Here is a 27,096-nt window from a genome sequence, read left to right as displayed (position 1 = left end):
GCTGTAACTACCTCTGAGCATTTACACAGACTTTTTAATTAATTAAAATAAATCTAATAGAGTCATTTCATACCAATCTTGGACAACACAAGATCACAGCCACCATGTGGGACACATATGCTTTGGACAATCACCACAAAACTGAGCTCTGCATACACAGGCAGGAATTGTATTTATTTGTGTGGCATTTGGAACTCTGGTTTTGCACAATATACATAATAAAATAAATATGTGTTGAATAAATAAATGCACAAACTACTGGTGTAAAACCTATTTTGATAAATTGTACAAGCACCTGGAATCACTACACACAGTCTATGGAAAAATGCATGCAAATCTGCCTGGCATCTATTTATACTAACCTTAATGACAACTGGAAAACAAGAAAAAAGGTCGGAGAGTGGCATTGTGCACAGAAGAATGTCAGAATATTTCCTTGAGAGGACCAACTGGCAGCTAAATACTTCCTTGCAGGAAGGCAGTGAGTTGATGAATCCAACATGGTCCAAGGCCTGTCCTTTATTCCTATGGGCTCAAAAACCCAACTGGCCAGAACCTCAGAAGCTGACTCACATAATCAAGGTGAATCCACTGACTCTTGCATAAAACTACTGAGGCATATAACTAGTAAGATATAAGTAATAAGATACTGTTCCTTAACCAGCAAATCTTCTCCCTCTTGGCAAATTATGTGAAATTCACCACCATCATCACAAATTCATTTCGTAACAAGGAATCAGGCAAATGGAGAGTAAGTTATTAGAATGTTAAGCTGCAAACAGCCTCACAGTAGGATTATATCTGTCATCAGCTCCTGACAACATCTGTTTTGCTCACTTCCATATCTCTATTGCTAAGCACACAGTAAGGAAAACTGTATTTGTTGAACAAATGCTCACTGTCCCCTGAGGAGGACTTGAACTCTTTCTTTCCTGATTCAATCTTTCCTCATACTAATGTGTGGGGGGTTTTCAGTCCTTTTCCATATTGATATGTATCCAGTGACATCCTCATAAAACATGAATCTGATGTCACTGCTCTAGTTAGTGATACTCACCTTTTTAAGTAACTGGCAAGTTAAAAGATATTATTCTAGTATTATTCAATTCTCTAGTCTCTCCCCACCATCCCTAACTTCCCTGGACCCTCCAAATCTTGCTATCCTAACTCTGTGTCCTACTCCCAACTTCTAACCCTGACTAATTACTAGTATTTCACGCCTCAATTTAAATGTTAATTTCTTCAAAAGCCCTCCTTTACTCCTCAAAGCTACGTTCCCTTGTTATAAATGTTCCTAAAAACCATCCTTTTCCTTTGTTGTACTTATCATGCATATAACTAAATAAGGAAGAATATGACTACTTGATGCTCATCTCTCCACTAGATAGTGAACTCTAAGAAGCATCAAGTATAGTTTGTTATTATTCTATTCCTAGGCTTAGGTAAGTTCTTTCCTATACTATGTGCTCAGTAAATGTTTATTTTTTTAAATATATTTTTTATTGATTTTTTTACAGAGAGGAAAGGAGTGGGATAGAGAGTTAGAAACATCGATGAGAGAATTATCAAGCAACTGCCTCTTGCATATCTCCCACTGGGGATATGCCCGCAACCAATGTACATGCCCTTGACCAGAATCGAACCCAGGACCTTTCAGTCCGCAGGCTGACTCTCTATCCACTGAGCTAAACCGGTTTCGATAGTAAATGCTTATTAAATTCAATAAATGATAATTCATTCCATTGGGTTACAGTTAGCTTTAGATGCTTTGGGAGTCATCATGTACGTCTCTTAAATTGACTTTGCAAATTTCTACTGTGATTTAATAATGGCTAATTTTATGTTTAATTCTTAGAAGGCAAGCTTATTTCCCTTATTAAGAAGTTTTTGGCAATATCTCACTATAACCACCAATTCCCACAACCACCTCCAATATTATTCATCTTAAACCAGCCAAACTCACTTATTTTTAAGTGAAAAAATTCGACTTCAATCTCATTTTAATAGAGATTTCTGCAATTTATAATATTTGAATATACTTCTTTGCCGAGCGTTTAAATTTTTGAAATTAAAAGGGATGAAAAGAGAATTTAAGATTATGTAGTTCCTTTTCATGGAGAATACAGCACTTTGAGCACTTTATTTCAAAAAGGTTACTATGTAGGAAATGGACCTCTGTGATCCATCTCCAGCATGGTCAGCTTTTGATGGAATTGGCTGAATTTCCCCAGGGCAAACAGAAAGAAGGGAGGCGGGAAGAGGATACAGGAACAAAGAACTGTGCGTGTGGGCCAGCATCATAATGGAAACCCCCCTCCCTACAGTCCTCCCCCCAACCCCAGGTGCCTGCCTGGGCTAGACAGGGGGAGGTAGAGGCAGCTAGAGAGGGCCTCAGCCCAATTTTTTTAAATGGCCCAACGAAAGACAGCAAGACCTAGGCAATGTATGAGAAAACAGGTGACCCGATAGTACTCAGCCAATGAGGAGCTGGAGGAGAGACTGAACAAATGGGACATGTTGGCTGCCCCAAATGTGCCTATACAACAGTGACAGACACCCACTCTCAATCAAGGATGTATTAAGAGTCTTGTATCCACTATACTTCTGTCTCTGAGGCTGTTATTTGAATTCAGACAGGTGAGCATTTCTCACAATTAACGTATTTTATTAGTGCAAAGAACTTGGTGAGTGCATGGATCAGGACAGAGGGTCCCAAAAAGCACTCGGAGAACTGCTTGGCCGCACACAGAGTCGCACTTTTCCATCTTGCTGGAAGGACAAATGCCTGGTGTCTTGCCTTCCCAGTACGTTCTAATTCACTGCCATTTAGAAGGCGCCCTAAATTCAGAAGTCCCTATACAGTGGTTGTCTGACCCAGTACATGGCTGGAGTCCACTTCAAAACGTTCATACACTGTTTATTCCCTTTAGCTTTCTAAAAGTTTCTGAGGTCCAGATATGAACTAGTGAAACAAATGCTAGCCAGGTTCTTTTACGTGAAACTCATCGGGCAAATTTTAAAGGTTGTCTATAAATGTGGGGTGAGGTAGAAAGGGGTGAAGGTGTTAAAGAAATCAGATTCAGCCGGCACCGGTTTGGCTCAGTGGTAGAGCGTCGGTCTGCGGACTGAAAGGTCCCGGGTTCAATTCCGGTCAAGGGCATGTACCTTGGCTGCGGGCACATCCCCAGTAGGGGGTGTGCAAGAGGCAGCTGGTCGATGATTCTCTCTCATCGACGTTTCTAACTCTCTATCCCTCTCTCTTCCTTTTCTGTGAAAAATCAATAAAAATATATTTTAAAAAAAATTAAAAAAAAGAAAAGAAAAAAAAAGAAATCAGATTCAAAAGATCCTCATTTCACTAGTATACCAAGTCCCCAGATGGGTTCCCCAGGCAGGGTTGCTGAGAAACTGCTGCTGTGGATACTAATAGAAAGAGAAAGGTAAAATGTTCCTATCCCTATCTCCAGGGAAGAGCCAAATATGTTCTCACTCTTGTCCAAAAGGTGCTTTTGATACTGTTGTATTAATAATAGGAAAGGCACACACACAGAGAAAGGAGGCCAGACATGCATGTCATTGTACAGCTTCACCAGGAAGCTGCAAAGTCACACTCCCGAGGGAACCATTGGCCCAATCCCCACAGGTCACTAGGGGAAGAGGTCCAACAGAGATAGATGCAAGCCCAGTGAAGTTGGGGAGATACAGGAACGGTACTTGCCTGTCAGTCAAACCTAGAAACAGGGATTACTGGCCAGAATAGGCAGAGCCACTGCCAGCACATGAAAATCTGGGACACAGAATCCCCTAAACAAAGGCGTTTGCTCTCTTGTTGCTCCAGGCTCACTCTTGGCCCTCTTGCATTTGCCCGTATGGCCCATGGCCATGTGGACCCACAAGCAATGGACTAATGGACTGCAGCAGGGAGCACAAGTCAAGTTAGCCTGATGCTGGACTGGAGTGAGCAGACATAAATAAAAACTCTGGACATCTGGACACTGGCTCTGATTTCAACGCTGCTGAAACCGAAGTTACACTTCTATGGCGGACTGGGGGAGGGGGGGGCCTTGGAAACTCAAGGATTTAATTCCATGCAAATAAGAAGTCACTTGTTCTCCTGTGCGCGTCTGAGAAAATTCTTTTTCTCAGGATATTGCAAGAAATGCACTCCTACCAGCAACCAGCAGGGATGAAGACCTCTCCCCACAAGTAACACTTTCATGGCCCCAAATGTTCTTATGTAATATTACCTGCAAATTGTAACCTAAAGAAATTCTGGCTTTTAGGCATATTGGATTGTAATGCAACGCTTTCAGAAACTCCTTCTGTGCTTTTTTGTAGCCTTCACTGTGACCATATTCCATGTAAGAATTTCCCCGTCCAGTGTAAGCATCCACAAAGCAAGGATTGATACTAATAGCCCATGTGAAGAAACGGACAGCTTCTTCAAACTCTTTGTTTCTGAAAACAAATAAAATTATTGATGCTTTCTGGTGAGTTACCGAAGTACTTTCCTGTATATAAAATTTTCATAAAGGTTTACATTCACTCTTACAAAAAGGTTTTCACTTTTATTATCCATCATAGGAAGTAAGAACACGATTTCCACATGACCTAAGAAAGGCTGAAGGGGTCTTTGAAGATTGTGGTAAAAGGGAAAGAGGGAGCTAAGAGCCATTTTCATAGCAGAATATACTGGGATAATATTCTAGAGTTCTTTTTTTTTTTTCAGAATTATAAAAGGCTGCATGGCATTCCTGAACCTGTTTTTAATAGCTATCTGTGGCCAATATGGGGAGGGGGGAGTATATAGATGGAATACACTATTTAAAGCAGATTATAATAAATTTATATGTATTTATTATTTCCTTATACAACAAAAGGAACCAAAATGTTATACATGGGAGTCCTTACTTCAGGTCTATAAAAGTGGGCCCTTTCTTTGTGGACACCGGGAGAGAAGAGAAAAGGAAGAAAAATGCATTTTATTTATTAATTTGTAAATATATTCAACTAAATAATAATTCAGTTTTTCTTCCCTACTTATTCTCTTGTGGTACAGGTGAGGGCTGGTAAGGGAATCAAATATGTTTCATAAAGGAGTTACTTTTGCATATCTAATAATTACATTTCATCTCAATTAGCCTGGAGGAAGCCATTTTTCTACACCTATCTAGTTATCAGCACTAGCATGTAATGAGCATCTAGTCTGTTTCAACTAAGCAAATAATCATTAAACTTTAACACTGGAAAGGGATCTTGAAAATCATCTACCAACACTTCAAATCAGGTGACAACTAAAAATCAAGTCCAGGGGAGGTGACAAATCCAGAGACACCCAGCTCCCCACATCAACAGGGGAAAAATGATACAAGTGCCACGTAGAAACAATTTCATTTTTCTGAAGATGAGTATAACAGAGTGTCCGGTAGATTGAAGCTCTTGTTAAGTGATCACATGGCAGTTAGCAATGAAAAAAGGTATTATGTCAGGATACATGTTCATCAATACATAAAAGTCTTAGGTGTCAGGTACCACAAACATAAAAGTATGTTAAATTCGTTATTCTAAAATAAGATATGTTTGTGTAAACAATGCGATCACTGACAGAGGTGCATCTTCTCACCAGGGCCCAGCCTTCAGTCGGGACTGTGAGCTGAGCTTGCAGTCTGTGCCACAGACAGAGGCCACCACATTTTGTAAATCAATCACATACGTGGCCAGATGTGCCCTACTAAGTTGTACAAATAAATCATAAATACCTCCCCAAACTAAAGAATGTGGCTTGCAGAGTCAAAGTTTCAAAAATATTGTATGCAAATATAAGAATAGGAAAATCAATGTACTGAGGTAAAAAAAAAAAGTGGCTAGGATATGTAACTCTGAGTAATCATGCTCTCCCTCTATGACATTTTTTTTTTATATGAAAATGGCCTTTATAAAGTGATCTAAAAATCAACTGTAGCACAACACTCTTCCTGACCAAATTGGGGAACAAGTAGATATTCAGCCTAAGGAATGTTGTCTCCTAGCAACCACAAGAGTGAGAACCAGAGATATACAAAGCGATACTTCAAAGGTCTGCAACCGCCTAAGTTCAAAGATCAAAGCCCTAAATTTCAAATATTTATTCCTTTTTAAATTGTTTTCCAATTGGGAAAAGTTTTACTTTCCCCACTGTAAGATACCAGTAATGAGTCTCCAATACTGAGAAACTGTATTATTATGATATAAGTGTGTTTCAGACTACCTTGAAAAGCAAAATATTTTTCCTGAAATAAATATAATCAATCACTAAATATTTCTTATTGTTAAATTCAGCAAAACTCAAAATACATGGAAATGGGGCTGTCAGTTATTAGGGCTTTACCAGTGATTTAAATTCTACTTTTATTAAGGGACAATAGAGATTCTAATCAACTGATAAAAGTTGGCTATTTGGAATTGCAAAGCAGTATCAGCTTAAGAAGGCTCAGCCATGTAGTATATCCAGTGATTACAATTCATGAGAGAGATTGGGAACAGACACAGAGAAATTTACTGACTCATTTGCGAAACACAGGAATGAGTTTGGGAGAAATTTTGGAGTCTGTTTTTAATTTAAGAGTATGCAATGACCTCAGACATTTTGGGTCTGTACTCACCCACTAAAGCAAACATATCAGTCATCATTATTCCATCTCTTTTCAAGGATGACAATTACTTAAAGGGATGGATTGTACAAAGGTTGCTGGATTAAAATAGACAATGGTGTGACTGTGTTTTGCCGTCTATATAAACTAAGGATCCCAATTTAGGCCTTTGGGTTTGTCTTTAAACCCAAAGACACCTTCACAAATTTCAGTTATTACATTATTATTTTCATAAAATAAAATAAAAATCTAACTTTCATCGGGAAATATAGCTGTGCTATGTCCTAAAAGTGAAAAAAAAAAATGTTTATTTCCTAAATAATTCAAAATTGGATATTTCTATAGCTTAGTCTATATTGTTTATGAACTATCCTAATTACCCTTCCAATTAATTGCTATTTTTTCTGTCTTAAAAAATAATACTGTAAACTACTAGTTAACCAAATAAATTTTATCTCACATAAAATCTTCCCATGCTGAATCTCTATACTTTTAAAAGCAAAATGACCAGAAACTAATTTAGATATTGTGTATATGTAGAAATGTAAAACTTATAATTAGTAAAAATCTATGTCAGAACAAGTTATAAAGTGATCTTCTGTATTTTAGCCTATGTAACTGTTCTCTTCTCCCCTACTATAACTTGATTTATAGCAGGTAATAATGTTTTAAGTGATATATTTTTGTAGATTTTATTGTATCTTGCAGATGTTTACTGGTATTATTTTAATTAGTTTTAGATTTAGAATTATGTTTTCTAAATGCAAAATTTTTTGAAAATAATTTTTGAATCCACCCTCTAGTATAGTTTCCTAGGCTTTTTAAAGGTTAGTTTCATTTTAGGAACAAAATTAATCACTTAATTTTATTCTTAGACATTTCAATCTGTGCATGATTTTATTCTGTGTATCACCCAGATCCTTTTCCCCAATAAATGGGCTTGAATCAGTGGTACCCAATGCCAGAATATAGGTATTTGCATGCAAACTTGGTTAAAATGCCTGATTACAATAGAAGGTCGGAGCGTGCTGATGGCACACCTGGGTGTGCTCCCCACTTCTATGATTCTTTGCCTCTCCCCATTTTTTGTCCCTGTCACTTCCACATTTTCCTCTTTCTAGTCTTCTATTATAATTATTAGATGATCCCACCTGCTTTCACTTCAGCCTAAATTGCATACCTGTGATAGCACATGGCGGTGGCTTGATAAAGGCTCACATTAGTCTTGCTCAGAAATGCAGCTTGTTTAAAATCCTGAAACAGTTTTATAAATTTTGTTAGTTTTGCACTTTCATTCTTTATGCTTTCTTAAACTTCATTCTAGCTTATATTCTACCACGAATATACGTAACACAAGCATTAACAAAGATATCTTAGGCCTAGCCGGTTTGGCTCAGTGAATAGAAAGTCAGCCTGCAGACTCAAGGGTCCCAGGTTCGATTCCAGACCAGGGCATGTACCTTGGTTGTAGGCACATCCTCAGTAGGGGGTGTGCATGAGGCAGCTGATTGATGTTTCTCTCTCATTTCCCTTCTTCTCTGTAAAAAATCAATAGTACATATATATATTTTAAAGATATCTTAAAACTTTTCTTTTTTCTTTTAGTATCACATCTAATGAGAATGAATGGAGCAGAGGAAACCCATAACTGAAAATTCACTCAGAATATTATGCTACTAGTCTGCACTTCCCCAGTGGTTTTGCCCTGGTGTGTGTAATGAGATCTCATTTACTTTCTTTTTATTGGTTTTGTTGTTGTTGTTGTTGTTGTTTGTTTTCTCAGTTCACACCACCAAAGACTTGCCCATCTAGATAGAAATGGAAATTCTCCTATAGAGAAACTTGGACTGTATAGGGCCAACACACATCTAGACCCAGAAAAGGACATTCATTGGGCCTTCTTTGTGGATCAGCTAAGGCTGCTTCTGGGGAGAAGTGTATCATTTTGCCCAGGTTTCCTCGAATCCTCCTGAGAAGAAACAATGGAAAATCCCAAGATTTTGAGTTAGGAAACGTGGCTGAAATGGCCCTGGGGAAGCGGTTGTTTAAAGAGAATTAAAAGTCTGCAAGAGATCCTGCCTCTGCCGCCCTGAACACTGTCCCCCATTAGGCTCCAGAGTCAGTGTCCAATGTGCGTAAGCTTTTCACAGACCTACAGAAATGTTGGAGAACTGAGGCAAAATAAGAACATCACTACATTGAAACTAATACGATATTTAGAGGACTATCTACATATAAAAATATCATGTAAGTTGCCATGATTCTGCTTTTCCCAAAGCACTGCTTTAGCAGGAACCTTCTGGTAGTCTTGGCGGTAACCTCAGGTGGCCACACTACAGCTGGAGAGTGCTGTGACCTCCTCTGGGGTGTCAAAGGGAACCCCACCAGCTCCCTCCCTGGAGGCTGGTACCCGCACCCTCCAGACTCAGAGAGCAGGTGTCTGAGTTCTGGTGTCCACCCTGGAGGAAGGAGAGGAGCTCACCATACAGACAGCCTCCCTCTTCCTCCTCCCCCTTCCACAAACCTTCCCTGGCTGTAGCAGAGGGAGGAAGCGGGCTAACTTTCTGCAAACATTGGGAAGGCAGAGGGAGTAGTAGGGTCAAGCAGGGTCACTGGAATCCTATTGGAGGAGGAAGGTTTCAGTCAGAGATCAATCTGTAGATACAGAATCCGCATTTAGGTTCCTGAAGTATATTTTGATATTAAAAGGAGCTGTTTTTGGAAGAAAATAAGAAATCTATTGTCTAATCCAATGTGTAATATAATCAAATATGCTACCAGATAGCTCCCCCAAATACTGTGTTATTTACTGATTTTATCCTCACCTGAGGGCATGCTTAGAAAGAGGAAGAGAGAAAGAAAGAGAGAGAGAGAGAGAGAGAGAGAGAGAGAGAGAGAGAGAGAGAGAGAGAGAGAGAGAGAGAGAGAGAGAGAGAGAGAGAGAGAGAGAGAACGCACTATCAGTTTCTTTCGGAACATGCCCCAACCAGGGATCAAACCCACAACCTATGCATGTGCCCTGACCAGAAATGGAAGACGCTCAGCCAACTGAGGCAACCTGTCCGGACTAAGAGGACTGTCATAAAGTGGAAGTAAACTTAGTGGAATTGAGATTTATTACAAATTGAGATTTATTTCCTATTTATTTATCTTGAAAGTTGTGAGGAATGATCAAGAATTTAAAGGACTGAGAATACCAAGTTCAGTTTTGTAATCAGATAAAACTTACAAAAGTCAACCTGACTCTATATGTATAATTATCAGCAATAAACACGTGAAGACTATTCTCATTGCTTAGAATAATTCTTGTTTCATACCCCGACCTAACATGCCTTCCCCTCAACCCTGCAAACTGCACATGGCCCAGTCTTTCTAATTTCTTTCAACTTCCTTGAAAGCCTAGCTAACACTCACCTTCTCCACAAACCCCAATTCCATCAACTTCCTATTATTTGTGTTATTTAATGAAGGCCAATTTTATTTTGTCATTTGTAAACTGCATTGAAAGACATTTTTTATTTATTTACTTTTATTCTTATCAAAGTAACCCGTGAACAAAGTGCATGGTGTCTAATACAACTAGAAAATTGACAGTGCTGGTGGCAATACCCTGTTCTACTTCTCCTTGCCCCTGAGGCCCACTCACTCCCCAAATGCAACTGTTTTTACATCTTGCTGTTATTTACCTTCAAATTTCAAAATAATGTGAGAATTGTCATGTTTAACTTTCAACATAGGAGAGAATTTAGCTGTCTTACCCCAGAACTCCACACCTCTCCTTTTCTCCCACCATCCCTAAAAAAATAGTCTCTATTTTTCCTCTTAAGTGTAATATCCTTGGCTACCCATTCATATTACGTTCAAGGCATTAAAATACAGAATAGTAGTTTTTTGTGCCTGAACAATCTCTTTTCTACTATCTTCAACCTTGTGGAATTATATCCTTTTTATTCCTTTACTGTCTTCCTGGTAGGTTTTCAAGAGGACAAAGAGATAAGCACATGTTCTCCATCCAACCCACTTAACCATCAACGTCCTAAACAATGCCAGTCCAAATGCTGCACTCTGCTTCCTGACCAAGGGTTCCTGGGAAGGCTGTATGAGGATCAGTTATCTGGTATGTTGTCAGCACTCATCCCACTTGACCTCTCTGTTAATCAATCATTCTCACTAAGAAAATTTCCCTACATAAGTGTTAGGACTGCTGTTTCCTGTTTCTTCATCTAGCCATTCTATTATTCAGTCTTATATGTCTTCATTGGTTCTTTCTCATTTTTCTAGTTAAATTTTTTATGTAATAAAATATTTTTTATTTACATAAAGGAAACTCATTTTTTTGTTGTTTGTTTGCTATTATTTCTGGGCAGCCAACATCTGAGGCTTGCCTGTGCCTCAGGCTGGCCCTGAGCAGCTGGGTGCTGAGGGAACTACAGGACTCTAGAGGCAGGCACCCCGGTGGGGCTGAGGGGACTGGGCGCTGCCATCTTGTGGCTGTGGGCACTGCCATCTTTGAAGGTGTGTCAGTCAATTAGCATATTCCTTCCTTATTGGCTGTGGGCACCACCATCTTTGCTATGGTGTGATGGTCAATTTGCATATGCCCTTTTTATTAGATGGGATTGTTTTAATTTTCTAATATTCTATTTTAATTAGTCTACATTTTTGTTTTGTTTGACTGAGGGGGTCACATTTGAGTAGAAACCTGAAATGAAAGATGAGCATGAGCCACACACAGATTAGTAGGGAGAGCATTCTATGTACAGAGAAGAGCTTATGTGAAGACCCTGGGGTAGGAAGGAAGCCTGGCATTTCCAAGGAAAAGCAAAATGCCAACGTGGAGGGACCTGGGTGCAGAAAAGACAATGTTTGACAATGAAGTCAGATCAATGAATGACAGTCAGATCATGACGGGTCTTCGTTGGCCATAGTCAACAGTGAAATTTTATTCTAAGTGTGATGGGAAGTCACTGGAGGGCTCTGAGCAGAGGAATAACACAGTCTGCTTTATGATTTTAAGGGGTATGTCTGCTGTTGTTTGAAGAACAGCATGTAGAGACAGGGACAACAGCAGAAGCAGAGAGGCCAGTTGGGAAACTCCTGATCTAGTCCAGGGGAAAGATGCTTGAGGATGGAATTAGGAAGATAACAGTGGCAAAAAAAAAAAAAATGAGAAACTGCATTCAAAACATGGTTTGATGGCAAAGCCTACTGAACTGTTGGATGTAGAATGTGAGGAAAGAGTGGGGTCAAGAATGATTTCGGATAGACCATGAGCTCCTCAAGGACAGGAAATCTGCCTTATTTATCTCCACACCTTCAATACACAGGATTTGGAATGAGGTAAGACCTGAGATCAAATCATACCCTAGCACTTCCTGGATAAAAGACCATTTCACCTCTTTCGAATATCAGTTTCCTCATCTGTGAGTTGCAATTATAAATTGTGCAGCATTGTTGAGAACCTGGTATGTTGATATTAAACACCAAATAAATATGTGCCATATAGATAACACAGGCCCTGCATTTAATTCTCCAGCAGCTGAGGTCTTTTGCTCCCATTCCTCCAACACCCCCACCCCCATTTTCCTCACTTCTCTACTCCCAACACTGTTCCTTAGAGTTCCGTGGCTTTCTTGCCTACTCCTGAGAAATGCTTTAGTTCCCTCTCCCTGAGGAAATTCCAAACGGTGTAACCTAAACCTAAAGGAGTTCAACTCTTGGAATTACATTTCATCATAGTGTAAATTGCTTAGAATATGGTTTCTCAGACACTTCCTTAATACATTGTGGACCAATAGTTTTACTGCTAGCTTTACCCAGTGGCCAGATAAGTTTCTATTGAACAAATACAAAAAAATGTTATACATAAATGTTAAAGGCATGCTTTAAAATTAAATACCCATTGCATTTTGATATTATTTATTACATATTGTTACAGGCCATTATCTTTTTAAAGTATGATACTTTGTAAAACAGTGTCATATGAAGCGAGAATTCTCATGATCCGTCCGCAAAAATAATAATAAGTAATTCTGTGGGGCAGAACTCAAAATATGACTCCAAGGGTAGAAAAATAACACAAGTCACTTTTGGAGATGAAAAGAACCAAGAAACACTCCATTACATAATGTTCTGTTGTGGTTCCTCAGAAACAAAGAAGCAAAACTACCATTATTCAACTGCAAACTTTGATTTGTCTTGTATTTCTTAATCTTAACTCCAAAGTTAATTTTAAAAAACAAACAATACAAATAAGATCAAAGTGAGATGGTAAGTTTTGTCTAATTGTTCTACAAAGAAATGCATTTTTTTAACCAAAGAAACCATGTATCTTTGTGATATATCGCAGATGCTATCTCTACTACAATCCTGAGTGCCTGCTCCCTCCATTCTCAGTAGCCTATTCTGAACAGGTATTTTCTACTCTATACAAAACAATCTGATTTAGTTTATATATTTTCAATGGAGACTGAGGAAAATTATAAATGAGAGAGAGCATCAAGCAGCAAAGTAAACAATATATTGTATAAATCATTTCATTTGCTAAACAACTGAATATTTTATAGCCAAGATACTCCCTTGGGGTAGTGATAGTCTTGAACTTTCACCCAATTAGAAACTTTTTAAAAAATATATTGGCTATTTGCCTGTGATCAAAACTAAGTAAAAATACGCATGTTTTACAAAAATTCCATTAGTCATTCAGAGTATTTCAATATGATTATTGCTAAAGTTTAGTTATTGCTCATTAATATTGCCATTAATGTAGTAAGAAAAACTTGTTCACTATTTTCAGAAGTGAGCATGAAAAATCAAGTGAGTTCAGGTTTACCTCTAGTGCAAAATGGTGATGCCCTTGTCCTAAGTAGATGAGTCCACGATTAACTAAGGTATTGAATGCCACAGTTTTCGCAGGATCAAGAAGAAGCACGATGCCATAATCTATTAATGCCTAAAAATAAAAGGAAGCACTTACAACCTGGATTCAACTCTTGAGAGCCTTGCTCCATTGGCCAAGGAAAAATGTGTTAATGCCCAGAGTAGAAACCCATAGTTAGTATTTAATTTGACTTACAATTTATGGCCCTGAATAGTCATTTGTTGGATGAAAAGGGGCCCCTTAGCTAAATATTTGACTGCTGCTGCATTTTCAGATGCGGGCTGACTGTGGCTGCACTTCACGAGTTCTGGTGAAGCATCCCGAGCATTTCCATTGTGATCGGGCAGAAGAGGCACACCACGCGCAGCCCCCATGCAGCAGTTCCCCCACAGGACTGCCCACATTAAAGCAGAGCCCTTGTCATTGGACATTTAAGTTCCTTTTAGTATGTGATTGTTTTTCTCCCAGAAACCTAAGCTTTCTGGAGGCAGAACTTATCCTCATTTTTCACCATCACAAAGTCAGTGAGTAGCATTGTGCCTGCACATAGTAGGCATCAATAACTGATTGTTGAGAGAATAAATCATGAATCAATGTAAATGGGTCTTAATATAACAAAGAAGCCTGTTGGAAAATTACTTAGATATATTAGGTTGTTTTTTTTTGTGTTTGTTTTTTGTTTTTAAGACATTCATCTCAGTTGAGAATTAACTCAGAGAATCTTAGTCTATTACTTTTACCTTTTTATTTCATTCATTGAATAAACAATTTTTTACTGGTCATCGTTCTGCATCAGGTAACGGGACCATCCCAAATTTGAGTTGGAGCTGAATCTCTTACCTCATTTTTCGACTGAACATTTTGTCCAAAAGAGCCATATAAATTTCATCAGAAAAGGGCCAGAACTTACATGCCTATAGCACCTGCTAACTGAAAATGCAAATACATAGTATTTTGTGTTTGCTCAGTGCTGCTCTAGTATTTCATGATTAGGCACTAGTGTCTAAAAGAATTGTAGAGTTATATACATTGTGGCATAATTAATAACAAACATTGCCAGGGCTGTAAAAATAATTCATAATACTTATAAAAACAAAACTAAAATGTTAGCGCTTTTGCTTTTATAGAATCACAGAATGTAAAACCTTTAGGATGCCTCAAGACCCACTCGACAGCTGGATATGTGACACAAGAGGAAACAAGAGCTATAAAATTAGTTTCATGAAGGTTAATGAGCAGGATTTGTAACATGCCTCTGCTGTTATTACTAGCTTTTTAGTCTCGGGTAAGTTACTAGCTTCAGTTTCCTCACCTGCAAAATTGGGATATCAATAATTCATCATATTGTCGCACAAATGAGTTTTGATGATATATGGATAAAACGTTTAGCCCAGTGCCCCACACACAATTAGCTCTAAGTGAGTGGTAACTGTTACTACTTTTATTAAGGTAATAGGAATCAGAATTCACCTGTTCTTAATTTTTATGAAACCGTATCTTAAGAGAATGTCTAAGTGCGTTTTCTCCAGAAAGATACTTGGGTTTTCTGTGTAGTGCTGGCAGCCATGCTGAAAAATGAGTGGAGGTAGACATGAAGGGAGGAAGTAGAGAAAAAGGGAGGAGGCGACACTGTTAAATGGCATCCGTTCCCCGTGCTGGAGGTCAAATGTTTTCACAAAGCCACTTACAGCCTGTTAGCCAGAAGCAAACAAACCTGTGAACAGCAGCACAGGCCTGTACTCCCTGTGTGACTTGGATGTGTTTCTAACCTCTCCCACCTTCCATGTCCTCATCTGTAAGACGAGTGTCTGGACAAAATGGGTTGGGTACATGGCAGCTCCAAAATCGCCAAGATGACTTTTTCTAGTAGGTAGGTGTCTATGTAGGTAGGTTTTTCACTTTCTTTATTCAGAGTGTGGGGCTCCCGTTACTTATCAGAGCCAACAAAAATGGGAGTTCCCTGCCCCCACCCAGCCCATTGTTTGTGGCTTCAGAGTTCCCCAGAAAAGGCAGGAATGGGGGTGGGGAGGAAGTCATCAAAGATACCTGCAGTGCAGGTAACTCGGATAAATGAGCCCTTAATTAGTCCTATAATCTTAACAACCCCTTTGTTAAAAATTATTCATTTATCAGTGGTTTTGGAGGAAACCTGACCCTCTGGTTACCAGGAATTCTACAGCCTTTGAGAAACAATGTTTCTCAACTTCCTTCCATAGCAAATAAATTTCAAAATCTCTAAATGTTTGAAACAGATTTGACTGCCCACGTTTCCAGGACATCGGTGAGCATGTCCAACAGCTGGCATGTGACCTCGGCTACCGAAGGAATGCCTCAGTGGTTGTGGACGTGGATAGAAATAAGGAGGGGAGACAAGAGGACAACAGAGGAAGAGAAACCAGGGGAGGGGACATAACACTAAGAAGACCACAGACCAGCTGCTGCCCAGTGAGGAATCTTGACTGGAAAAAAGACCAAACAGACAAAGAAACGGAGGAAGAGGAGAAAGATTAGAAAAATCTTAAAAAAAAAAAAAAATGGCTTGCACAGGTAGCTATACAAGACAAATAGAGAAAAAGGATTGCTGCAGCCATCAGCTAGGCCTGCAAAAAGCACAGCAGTACTTGTCACTGGTCACTGGTCCCCATAACTGGAAACCATCATTCAAAACTACGGCATCTGTGGCCTGAACACTGTGCAAAAAATACCTCGGCAAATTCTGAAGTAACAGTATTGCTAACAATCACTGCTTAAAAATACTGCAAACGATGTATCAGTAGAAACATTTACCCTAATGAGAATTATGTACTGTATCTTAATTTATACGTTTTTAAATGTTTTTGTAAACATTATAAAATCAATTTTTTGTGTGACATTGCTGAGATCGTGTAAGACAATTTTGTGAGCACTATAAAAACAATAATGTCTTTTGAAATGGTTTTTTTGGATTCTCAAGTTTTTTTTTTGTGTGTGTGTGTGTGTGGTATGTGCATATTTCCAAAAGAATTATTTTTCAAAATTACAACAGAGATAATAAAAAATATTTTACTCGTGCTTTACGTATGTTTACAAATACTTTAACATTTGGTCATCTTACCATCTGAAGTTCACCTATCTTGGTGTAACACAATGCTCTGTTATAAAATGCTACATAACTGTTTTTGTCCATGTTGATAGCGGTAGTTAAATCTGTAATCGCTAGCTTACAGGTCTACAAAGGAAAAAATAATTAGGTGAGAAGGGTTAGTCATAATGGACTGACATTTAATTGTAAAAGAAATTATTGATTCTATCAGACTTTTTGGAACACTCTGTGCAGCATCTGTGATATTAAGACAATCAAGCTCATCTTTCACCAAGTTAATTAAGAAAATCTCTCAGTAGGAATTATTATTGTAGTTTCTGTTACTTGCAAATAAAATTAAATATATAAAGAATTTTAATTTAGATGATTATCTTATTGCCAATATTGGGAAAATTACACTTCTTATTGGTAAAAGAGAAACAAGTCATGTTCCTCCAGTAAACATCCACCGGAGCGTGTTTGCTTCTGTCATTCATACTGTCAGATCCCTAACCGTCATGTTTTCTACCTACACTCTCCTTTGCTTCCTCTTTGATGCTTCTCTAATAGCTTGTGTCATCCGTTTCTATAGATAGTAATTTTCATGGAATTAATACATAATACAAGGTCTTACCTTCGCTTTAAGGCATTATTTGCAAAATATTTCATATGAAATAGCTACAAAAAAGGTTCAGAAAAGAAAAGCAGGAAAAACAAAGTATTCCATGAAGCATTGGATATCAATGCTACTACTCACACCTTTTGACCCACTAACTTCATTTTAGGAATAAACTATAAATTCAAGCAATGACTCGGTTCTCAGTGTGTATACTAGTAACTGTAATGTATAAAATAGTGAAAAAAATTAAAAACTCAAATGTCCAACAATCAAGTGATAAAAAATAAACTATGATAGAATATTCTTCAGTCATTGAAAATGGTATCCTTAAAGGTTAAGTGTGAGAAGCAGGGCACAATACAAATTAGATAAGTAGCATAATCCCACTTTGGAAAATATATTCCATATATTATTAGAAAAAAAAAGACAATGCAAATACATCAAATGCTCTCAGAAATCTTCAGTTGGTGGTGAGATAAGAGGTGACGTTAGTCTTCTTTATTCCCTCTTTGTATTTTCCAAATTCTTTACAATGAATAATATGTTACAGGTAGCTGTTTCCGTAGTGTAGTGGTCATCACGTTCGCCTCACAATCAATAATATGTTACTTTCTAAATAATGTGTTATTTAAAATGTAAATGTCCAAAAAACAAAACAAAAAACCCCCACTATTTTGTAAGCCTTTTGATGTACTGTGGAAGTGTAAGGTGTCCCATGCAGCTTTGCCCTTAACACTGTGCTGATACTTCGTTCAAGAATTAAAAAAAGGAAGTGCGTCCCTACTGGCATCCAAGCATCACTCACCCTGTTTTCTGTAAACAAGACAGGAAGTCACCTACCCTGTTGTGGTATTTGAGAACGCCTCTGTAGATGTAAGCTCGCACACTCTGAGGATAAATTTTGATGGCCTCGTTACAGTTCAAGATTGCTTTGGAGTATCTGCCTTTCAACCCATAGAAGGCTACTCGGTTTAAATATGCCTTTTCAGAGAAAGAGAAGAGGAAAACAGGAATGTGTGTTATAGAGAAAGCATTAATTATACCAAAAGATAGGATACTTTGAACAAATCTATACCACCCAAAGATGTTATAAAATGTAGGATTTTTCCAAACATACAGAATAATTGAAATAGTACAATGAACATCCATATACCTACCACCTAGATTAAATAATTATTAATATATTTGCAATATTTATTGCATCAACTTTTCCCTGGCCTATTAAAAAATATGTTGTAGACATTGTAACAATTTACCATAGCTCTCCAGTATGCATCTCTTCTGAAGAAGATATTTTTTTGTACAATCACACTACCATAATAAGAACATTAATAGTATTTCCCTAAAAAGATTTAATATTTGTTCCATATTTAAAATTTATAGACTTTTAAAATCAGGATCCAATAAAACTTCATCTATTAAATTTTGTGTTATCTGTTTAGTCTCTTAAAAGTAAGAAATAAATGCAATAGCAAAACAAGAAGTAAATAAAATTAATAACAGTATATAAAATTATAATTAGTAATAGATACATTAAAAGGTTAACAATATTTATATACATAACAATTTATAAAACACTTACATAGGTAATATTCCTGTTGGAGATAATGTTTTTAGTTCAAAGGGAAAAATAGATATATGCATTATTAAAACAATTATATGAAAAGTAAGTATAAGTAATCAATTGTTGCTAATTAATAACAATGACATATGAAGGATTTAATAGTTTTAGCAAATCTATAACAACTTCTCTAAATCACCAGAAGTGTTCATTTAAATACCTCATAATGCTGTGGATTGAAGGTAATTGCACGGTTAAAATCCAGGATTGAGCTATCCCTCTGGAGTTTTATTTTACAAAGCCCTCGTTGGTGGAAGCCTTCTGCAAAACTGGGATTTATTTTCACAGCTTTGCTAAAAAAATCAAAAGCCTAGAAGAGCATATTGTTACAAAGCAAATGGTTTAATAAGCAGAATTTGTTAATTTATAATGCTAATAAATTATAGTATAGCTGCTATTGAAAGTTTTCCATTTTTTCTGGTCATTTTAAATACATTTTTCCCAGTGAAACTTGTGGAGCAAACAAAAGTAATACTTATTAATTAGTCAGGTTTAGTATTATAATTTACTAGCCCCTTATTCCCAGATTAATGTTTGCATAGTCCAAGTTGTTAGATTTCAATAATTTTGCGTGTAAATTTAATCATTATTCTTCATATTGTGTTCCTTCAAAGAAGTCACAACCAGCACACTTGTTTTCCAGGAGGGCCCAAACATTTCATAGCAGATGCATAGCTATGAAATTTGAGAATGATAGAACTCCAAATTTTCCCCAACATAGTAGAGCAAAGTTAGTTTTAATGCTGGTTGAAAGGGTTAAAATCATGGAAAAGATTTGTAATTAATCTTATTAGAATTTCTTAATAGAACAATTAATCAGGTGCAACTCTGTTTCAAGGTTTGAGATGCAAATTTTAGACACTGTCCACTCCTATGAATATAAGGATAGGAATGGTGTGATGGTGTGTCTGTGTGTGTGTGTGTGTGTGTGTGTGTGTGTGTGTGTAAAGATACAGTTGTGAAATATTCAACATTAGCCATTAGAAAATAACACTTATTTTACATATTGGACAATTTTGAAATGGAGACTTCTGTAAAATAGCCAAATATTGGATAAGTATGTAAATATTGACTCAACTGTTTTTCAATGATATCCTGGCTATCTAAGTAACCAGTTTCAATCTTTGAATTTTTAGTCATCATTAAGAGAAATTAGTGAGCTAATATTTTCCATTTATTCTACATTAGAATGAATCACTCAATTTAAAGTACTTAAATTTAATAGGTAAATTTATATTAATGTGATGAAATTATTTTGCTATAATAATTTCTTATAGTTAGATTGTTTGGGTGAAAAACATACATTAGTCTTTACAATACTATTGACAAGTAAGCATCAAATAAAACAAACATGTTGGGTAAGTAAAACAATGCAGTAGGTGTTGCAGGATGCATATTGTCTGTAACAAGCCACGCCTTATAAGAAGCGTTGGTCTACTGTATTGGTCACTTCCTGTAGAAGTAACCTTCAGAAATAGAACTAAATGCAATCATTTTCTAAAAGTAAGCTAAGTTCCTAAATATATAAAATACCGTTTGGAAGTTGCCTTCATCCATGCAACAAAGACCCAAGTTATACAGACAGTCCACTGACGCCTCTAAGGCATTCGATCCTTTCTCATTCGGATGACAAAAGAGATCCAACACCTTTTTAAACAGTTTCATAGCTTCCTACAAGGTGAAAGAGAGAGAGGGCTGAGAATGTTTCTTTCTACTGCTTACTTAACATGACAGTAAAACCTCAAACGTTAAAAGGAATCCTGAGCACATAGCCCTCCTCACAGACAGATCTTGTCCATACACAGCGAGAAGACCATCCCTGTCTGATCTCAGCAAGTCCCACAAAGTGCCTACCCTAGAACCAGTGCTTAAGCAGGCTCTACATGAGTAGTTTAGAAACTTAGAAACTACATTTCCTAAATTCTAAAGATTATTTTCTTGAAGTCTTAAATTAAAGTTGTAGACTAATTTATGACCAATTTCCTATAATTTTCCTGAAAGGAATACTGGGCAGCTTTTAGGTAGTAGAAAATCTCCAATGATAATATCTGATGTGATTTTAACCAACCTTTGTTTTGTCCTGCTGTGCTGTTAATAGAGTTTCATTGACACCAGAAAATAACATAAAAAATAACCCATTTAAACTATTTAATCAAAATACTTCAGAGGCTTTAATGAAAAATATTCAAATTTTCAGATAGAAATGTCTTTCAAATTAGCTAATTGCAGTACATCTATATAGAAAAAAAACAAACAAACAAAAAACCTGTGACCTTTTAGCCCATTTTCTTAATTCTATTACATTGCAAAAGAAATAATGAGCTTTAACTTGGATATGCTAAGTGCCCATTTAAAAATTTTAGCATTTTCTCCACATGTTTATATCCCACCACAGCATCCATTTTTCCATCCCTACTCATAGCACTTGACCTAGACATAAGAAAAATCATCACCTCAATTTCCTCCTTTTAACTTTTCATGTATCTATCCCTTTCTCCATTTCCATCTTTTTCTCTTCTGTCTTGGAATGATTTCCTTTCTTCATCTTTTCAGACCCCATCTGCCTGACCTGAGTACAACCTGTAATGTCCTTCCTCTTTTGGATCTCTGCCCCTTCACTGTCTCCGTGAGTCCATAAAACTTCCTTCTCATTTAAATGTAAAATACATCTTCACTTCCTCCTGCTTTCTCCTCTAGCTGATGTCCATTTCTCTCTCACTGCTCTGAAAAGTCTCTTCAGTAGCTCTTATGGGCTTGCAGGTAAGGCATATTTATTTACATTCTGAAAACAGCACTACAGCTGTTGTGTAGATAAACACTTGGAAGGGTGCGACACTGTTGTTATAATTCAAGCAAAATAACACCTAAAGCTGGGCATTGGGGGATAAATGGGGAAACTGTAAGGGAAGAAAGCATAGCTGGCCCGCAGATGCAGCCCTGCAGTCAAAGTTCACAACTCAACTGTGAGCCAGCGTGCAGCCTGGCTAGGAAAGGGAAGAAAGCTGGTGGTAGCAGGCACTTCCGCAGGAGGAACAGAGAGCTGCCGAAAGGCATCCAGCAGGGCGAACTTCAAATTTCAAGAGGCCAGAGAACAGTGTCCAAGTCATGCCCGTGAGCAGTGACAGTGAGCAGTGATCACAGAATGAACAGACTCCCAAAACTCACCGCCCATTGTCCTTGGAATTGATTCCAGGAGCTTATTATCTGTAAACCGAGAACTGTTGCAGTAGAACTGCTGTTTCTGTGACTGATCTGGGGGGGGGCGGGGGGGGGGGGAGGTTAAGGGAAGGAAGGGAGGGAGCAGAGATTGGGGCAAACCCCATAGAGGTCAGGGGTGGGCAAACCCTACTCCCAAGCAGCATGTGGATACTGTCCTATGGAAGCCTCCAAGGCTCAAATCTGGGAGACCACAGATATAAAAATCTTGCGACTCATTGCCATCTACTGGAATAGTAGCAAGACCTCTTTAGAGATAAATGTGAAAACAGAGGAGGACAGCAAATGCCATGAAGAACCACCGTTATGACGATGACCAGAAAGAAAATAAAAAATCCCCAGAAAGCAGACTTGAAAAAGTGCAGATTTCAAGACTGCTGTTCTGAAAATACTCTAAGAAATGCAAGAAAATACTGATAGGTAATTCAGCGCACTCAGAAAACAAATAAATAAACAAAATGAGTACTTTGCCAAAGGAAATGAAACTTTAAAAAATAATCAATCAGCCGAAACAGGTTTGGCTCAGTGGATAGAGTGTCGGTCTGAGGACTGAAAGGTCCAGGTTCGATTCCGGTCAAGAGCATGTACATTGGTTGCAGGCACATCCCCAGTAGAGGGTGTGCAGGAGGCAGCTGGTCGATGTTTCTCTTTCATCGATGTTTCTAGCTCTCATTCCCTCTCCCTTCCTCTCTGTGGAAAATCAATAAAATATATTTAAAAATAATCAATCAGAAATCCTGGAAATGAAGCATGCAACTAAGATTAAAGAGTAAACTGTTGAGCATAGAAAACAGAATCAAACAATTAGAGGAAAAAACTAGTGATATCAGAACTAGGAATCAAAAAATGATGAAAAGGGGAAAGAGAGACCTGAGAATACAGAAAAATGAAAGAGCTCTATGAGACCTCTCTGACTCCATCAGCAGAAGCAATATCAGAATCATAGACAATGTGGAAGAGGAAGAAAGGGAGCATGGAATGGAGAGTCTATTAAAACCAATAGTGGATGAGAACTTCCCAATATATGGAAAGAACTAGATCCTTGAATCCAAGAAGCAAACAGAGCGCCTAGTTACCTCAATTGAAAGAGACCCTCTCCAAGACACTTGATAATGAAGCTGTCAAAAATTAATGACAAAGGAAAAATTCACAAAGCAGCCAGGGTAAAAAAAAAAGGAAGTGACCTACAAAGGAAACCCCATCTGATTTTATCCAACTTCTTAGCAGAAACTCTATAAACAAGAAGAGAATAGCAGCAAATATTCAAACTTCTGAAAGAAATTACCAGCTATACATACTATATCCTTTAAATATGAAAGAGAAATAAAGATGTCCCCAGACATACAGAAGCTGAGGCATTTTATCACTAAAAAAAACTCCATTGCAGGAAATATTCAAGAGAGTTATTCTATCTGAAACTAAAAACATAGGTTACAACACTATGAGGAAGACCACAAAAAAAAAAAAACTTACAGCATAAACAGAGATAATTTGTGACAACAAAAACATACAACATGCACTCATGTTGGAAAAAAACAAAACTATAGTATATGAAATTTTATTCCTTACAAATCTAATGTCAACCACACACAAAAGTCCCTAAACCAGGACATATTGCTTTAAAATAGAGAAAAGAAAAAAAAGAAAGATGTATGGAACACCACCAAACAGAAACAACAGACATAAACATAAAGGAAAAGAACCAATGGAAGCACAGAGCTACCAGAAAACAAAAGATAAAATGATGATAAGAAATCCTCATCTATACTAATAAAAGCCTAGGTGGCCCTTGCAAAACACCTTCACATCATCACAAGATGGCTGCCACAAGATGGCCACCAGAGGAGGGCAGTTGTGGACGATCAGGCTGGCGGGGGTGGGGGGGCACTTGGGGGTGATCGGGCTGGCAGGGGAGCAGTTAGGCATCAATCAGACCAGCAGGGGAGTGGTTAGGGGGCAATCAGGCTGGCAGGCAAAAGTGGTTAGGTGCAAACAGGCAGGCAGACAGGTGAGCTGTTAGGAGTCAGCAGTCCTGGATTGTGAGAATGATGTCCAAAACCGGCAGTCGGACATCCCCCAAAGGGTCCCAGATTGGAGAGGATGCAGGCTGGGCTAAGGGACACCGCCCCCCCCCCCCCACTGCAAGAATTTTATGCACTGGGCCTCTAGTACATCAATAATTACCCTAAGTGTAAGTGATCTGAGTTTACCAATAAAGAGACACATAATAGCAGAATGGATTTAAAAACAATACCCAACCATATGCTGCCTACAAAAGATACATTTAAGCAGCAAAGACAAAGACAGATTCAAAGGAAAGGCTGGAAAATAATTCTCCAAGCAAATAATGTCCACAAAAAAAGCAGGTGGTAGATCTCAAGATAACGAGACAAATATGGACACTTTATAATGGCAGAGGGGACACTACATCAAGAAAACATAACACTTCCTAACGTATGCACCCAACCAGGTAGCACCAAAATATATAAAACAACTACAGGAATAAAGAGAGAAACATATCAAAACACAATCATAGTTGGGGACCTTAATACTCCATTGACAGTTCTAAACAGATCAACCAAACAAAAAAATCTATAAAGAAATATTGGCCTTAAATGACACACTAGACCAACTGACATTTACAAAACATTACATCCCAGAACATCAGATTTACATTTTTTCCACTGCACATGGAACATCTCAAGGATAGACCATATGTTGGGTCACAGAACTAACATCAACAAATTCAAAGATTGAAATTATACCAAGCATATTTTTCTGACCACAATGCATTGAAATTACAAATCAACTGCAAAAGGGAAGTAAAGAACCTCACAAATATGTGTAGATTGAACAACATACTACTAAAAAATGACTAAATCGAAGAAGAAATAAAAGATGAGATCAAGTGATATATAGAGACAAATGAGAATGATAACATAACATATCAAAACCCTGGGATACAGCTAAAGAAGTAATAAGAGAAATTTATATCATCGCAGGCCTATTTCAAGAAGCAAGAGAAATCCCAAGTAAACAGCTTCATATCACATCTTAAAGTACTAGCAAAAGGAGAACAAAAGCAACCAAAGTCAGCAGAAGAAAGGAAATAATAAAAATTAGAGCAGAATTAAATGAAATAGAGAACAAAAAGACTATACAAAAAAAATCAATATAACAAAGAGCTGGATCTTTGAAAGGATTAACAAAATTGACAAACCCTTGTCCAGACTCACTAAGGGAAAAGGTCCATGTAAACAAAATCAGAAATGAGAGGAAATCACTACAGACATCACAGATATAAAAAGGATCACACCAGAATATTATGAAAGACTTCATGCCATCAAATTCAATATCCTAAAAAAAATAGATGCTCCTAAAAATATATGACTTTCCTAAACTAAATCATGAAGAATGGAAAAATCTAAATAGACTAATCAGCAGTGAGAAAATTAAAACAACCATCGAAAACCTACACACACACATACCCCTCCCTTTCCCTCAAAAAAAGTCCAGGCTTTACCAGTGCATTCTCAAATTTTTCAAAGAAAAATTAAAACCTGTCCTTTTCAAACTCTTCCAAAAAAATGAAGAAAAGACAATACTTTCTAACACATTCTACGAGGCCAATATAACCCTGATACCAACACCTGGCAAAGATAACACACAAAAAATAAAACTACAAACCAATATCTCTTTTGAATACAGAAGCAAAAGTCCTAAACAAAATACTAGCAACTTAAATACAACAGTATATCCAAAAAATAATATAACACAAGCAAGTGGAATTCATTCCACGGGCACAAAGATGGTTCAACATTTGCACATCAATCAACATAATACACACTAACCAAAGAAAGGATAGAAATCATATTATCTTATCCATAGATGCAGAAAAAAATTGATAAGATACAATATCCATTTATGATTAAAACACTCAATAAAATAGGAATAGAAGAAAAGTGCCTCAACATAATAAAGGTCATATATGATAAACTATCATAATCAATGGCGAAAGCTTTTCCCCTAAGATCAGGAACAAGACAAAGATGTCCATTCTAACCATGCTTATTCAACATAACGCTGTAAGTCCTAGCCAGAGTAGAAAGGCAAAAGAGAAAGAAAGAAGAAAGAAAAGAAGAAAGAAAGAAAGAGAGAAACAAAGAAAGAAAGAAAGAAAGAAAGAAAGAAAGAAAGAAAGAAAGAAAGAAAGAAAGAAAGAAAGGTATTCAAATAGAGAAGGAAGAAGTCAAACTGTCACTTTTTGTGGGTGATTCTGTAAAAAGAAAAATCCTAAAGACTCCAGGAAAAAACTATTAGAAACAATAAACAAATATAGTCAAGTTGCAGGATACAACATCAATGTGCAAAAATTCATTGCCTTCCTGCATACTAACAACAAAACTTCAGAAAAGAAATTTAAAAAATTGTTTTGCAATTGCAACCAAAAGAATAAAACACATAAAAATAGACTTAGCAAAGAATGTTAAAGACCTATATAATAAAAATTACAAAACATTATTAAAAGAGATTGAAAAAGATACAACAAAATGGAAAAATATTCCGTGTTCATGGATTGTGAGCATCAACATAGTTAAAATGGCCATATTACCAAAGCAATATACAGATTTAATACAATCCCCGTCAAAATCCCAATGCCATTTTTTAAAGAAATAGAACAAGAAATCATCAGATTTGTATGGAACCACAGAAGACCCCGATAGCCAAAGCAATACTGAGAAAAAAGAACAAAGTTGGAGGTATCATGCTACCCAAGTTCAAATTATACTGCAGAGTTATGATAATCAAAACATCATGGTATTGTCAGTAAAACAGATACACAGGTCAATGCAACAGAATAGAGAGCCCAGCTATAAAATCACATGTATATGGACAGATAATTTTTGACAAAGGACCTAGAAACACTTAATGGAGTAAAGACAGTCTCTTCAATAAATGGTGCTGGGAAAACTGGAAAGCTACATGCAAACAAATGAAACTGGATATCCCTTTGTCCCCATGTACAAAAATTAATTCGAAATGGATCAGAGAACTAAATATAAGACTCAA

At 37.2% G+C, this 27,096-nt stretch overlaps 1 protein-coding gene across 1 annotated transcript in view; it reads right to left on the bottom strand.

The window, feature by feature from the left end:
* The window catches only part of TTC6 (tetratricopeptide repeat domain 6), a 215,817-nt gene that overhangs the window by 12,618 nt on the left and 176,103 nt on the right, over nt 1-27,096 (bottom strand). The window contains exons 23-29 of the mRNA XM_084880152.1: nt 20,344-20,481; nt 18,971-19,120; nt 18,030-18,170; nt 16,604-16,717; nt 13,462-13,581; nt 7,810-7,883; nt 4,248-4,458 (exon numbers count right to left, since the gene is read on the bottom strand). Coding sequence (XP_084736278.1) covers nt 4,248-4,458; nt 7,810-7,883; nt 13,462-13,581; nt 16,604-16,717; nt 18,030-18,170; nt 18,971-19,120; nt 20,344-20,481 — 948 coding nt within the window. The remainder of the gene's footprint in view (nt 1-4,247; nt 4,459-7,809; nt 7,884-13,461; nt 13,582-16,603; nt 16,718-18,029; nt 18,171-18,970; nt 19,121-20,343; nt 20,482-27,096) is intronic.

The sequence above is a fragment of the Pipistrellus hanaki genome (assembly GCF_964339955.1).
Source record: "Pipistrellus hanaki genome assembly, chromosome: 1".
Classification (NCBI taxonomy): domain Eukaryota; kingdom Metazoa; phylum Chordata; class Mammalia; order Chiroptera; family Vespertilionidae; genus Pipistrellus; species Pipistrellus hanaki.
The sequence above is the reverse complement of the archived record's forward strand: the minus strand, read 5'-3'. Positions and strand labels throughout refer to the sequence as shown.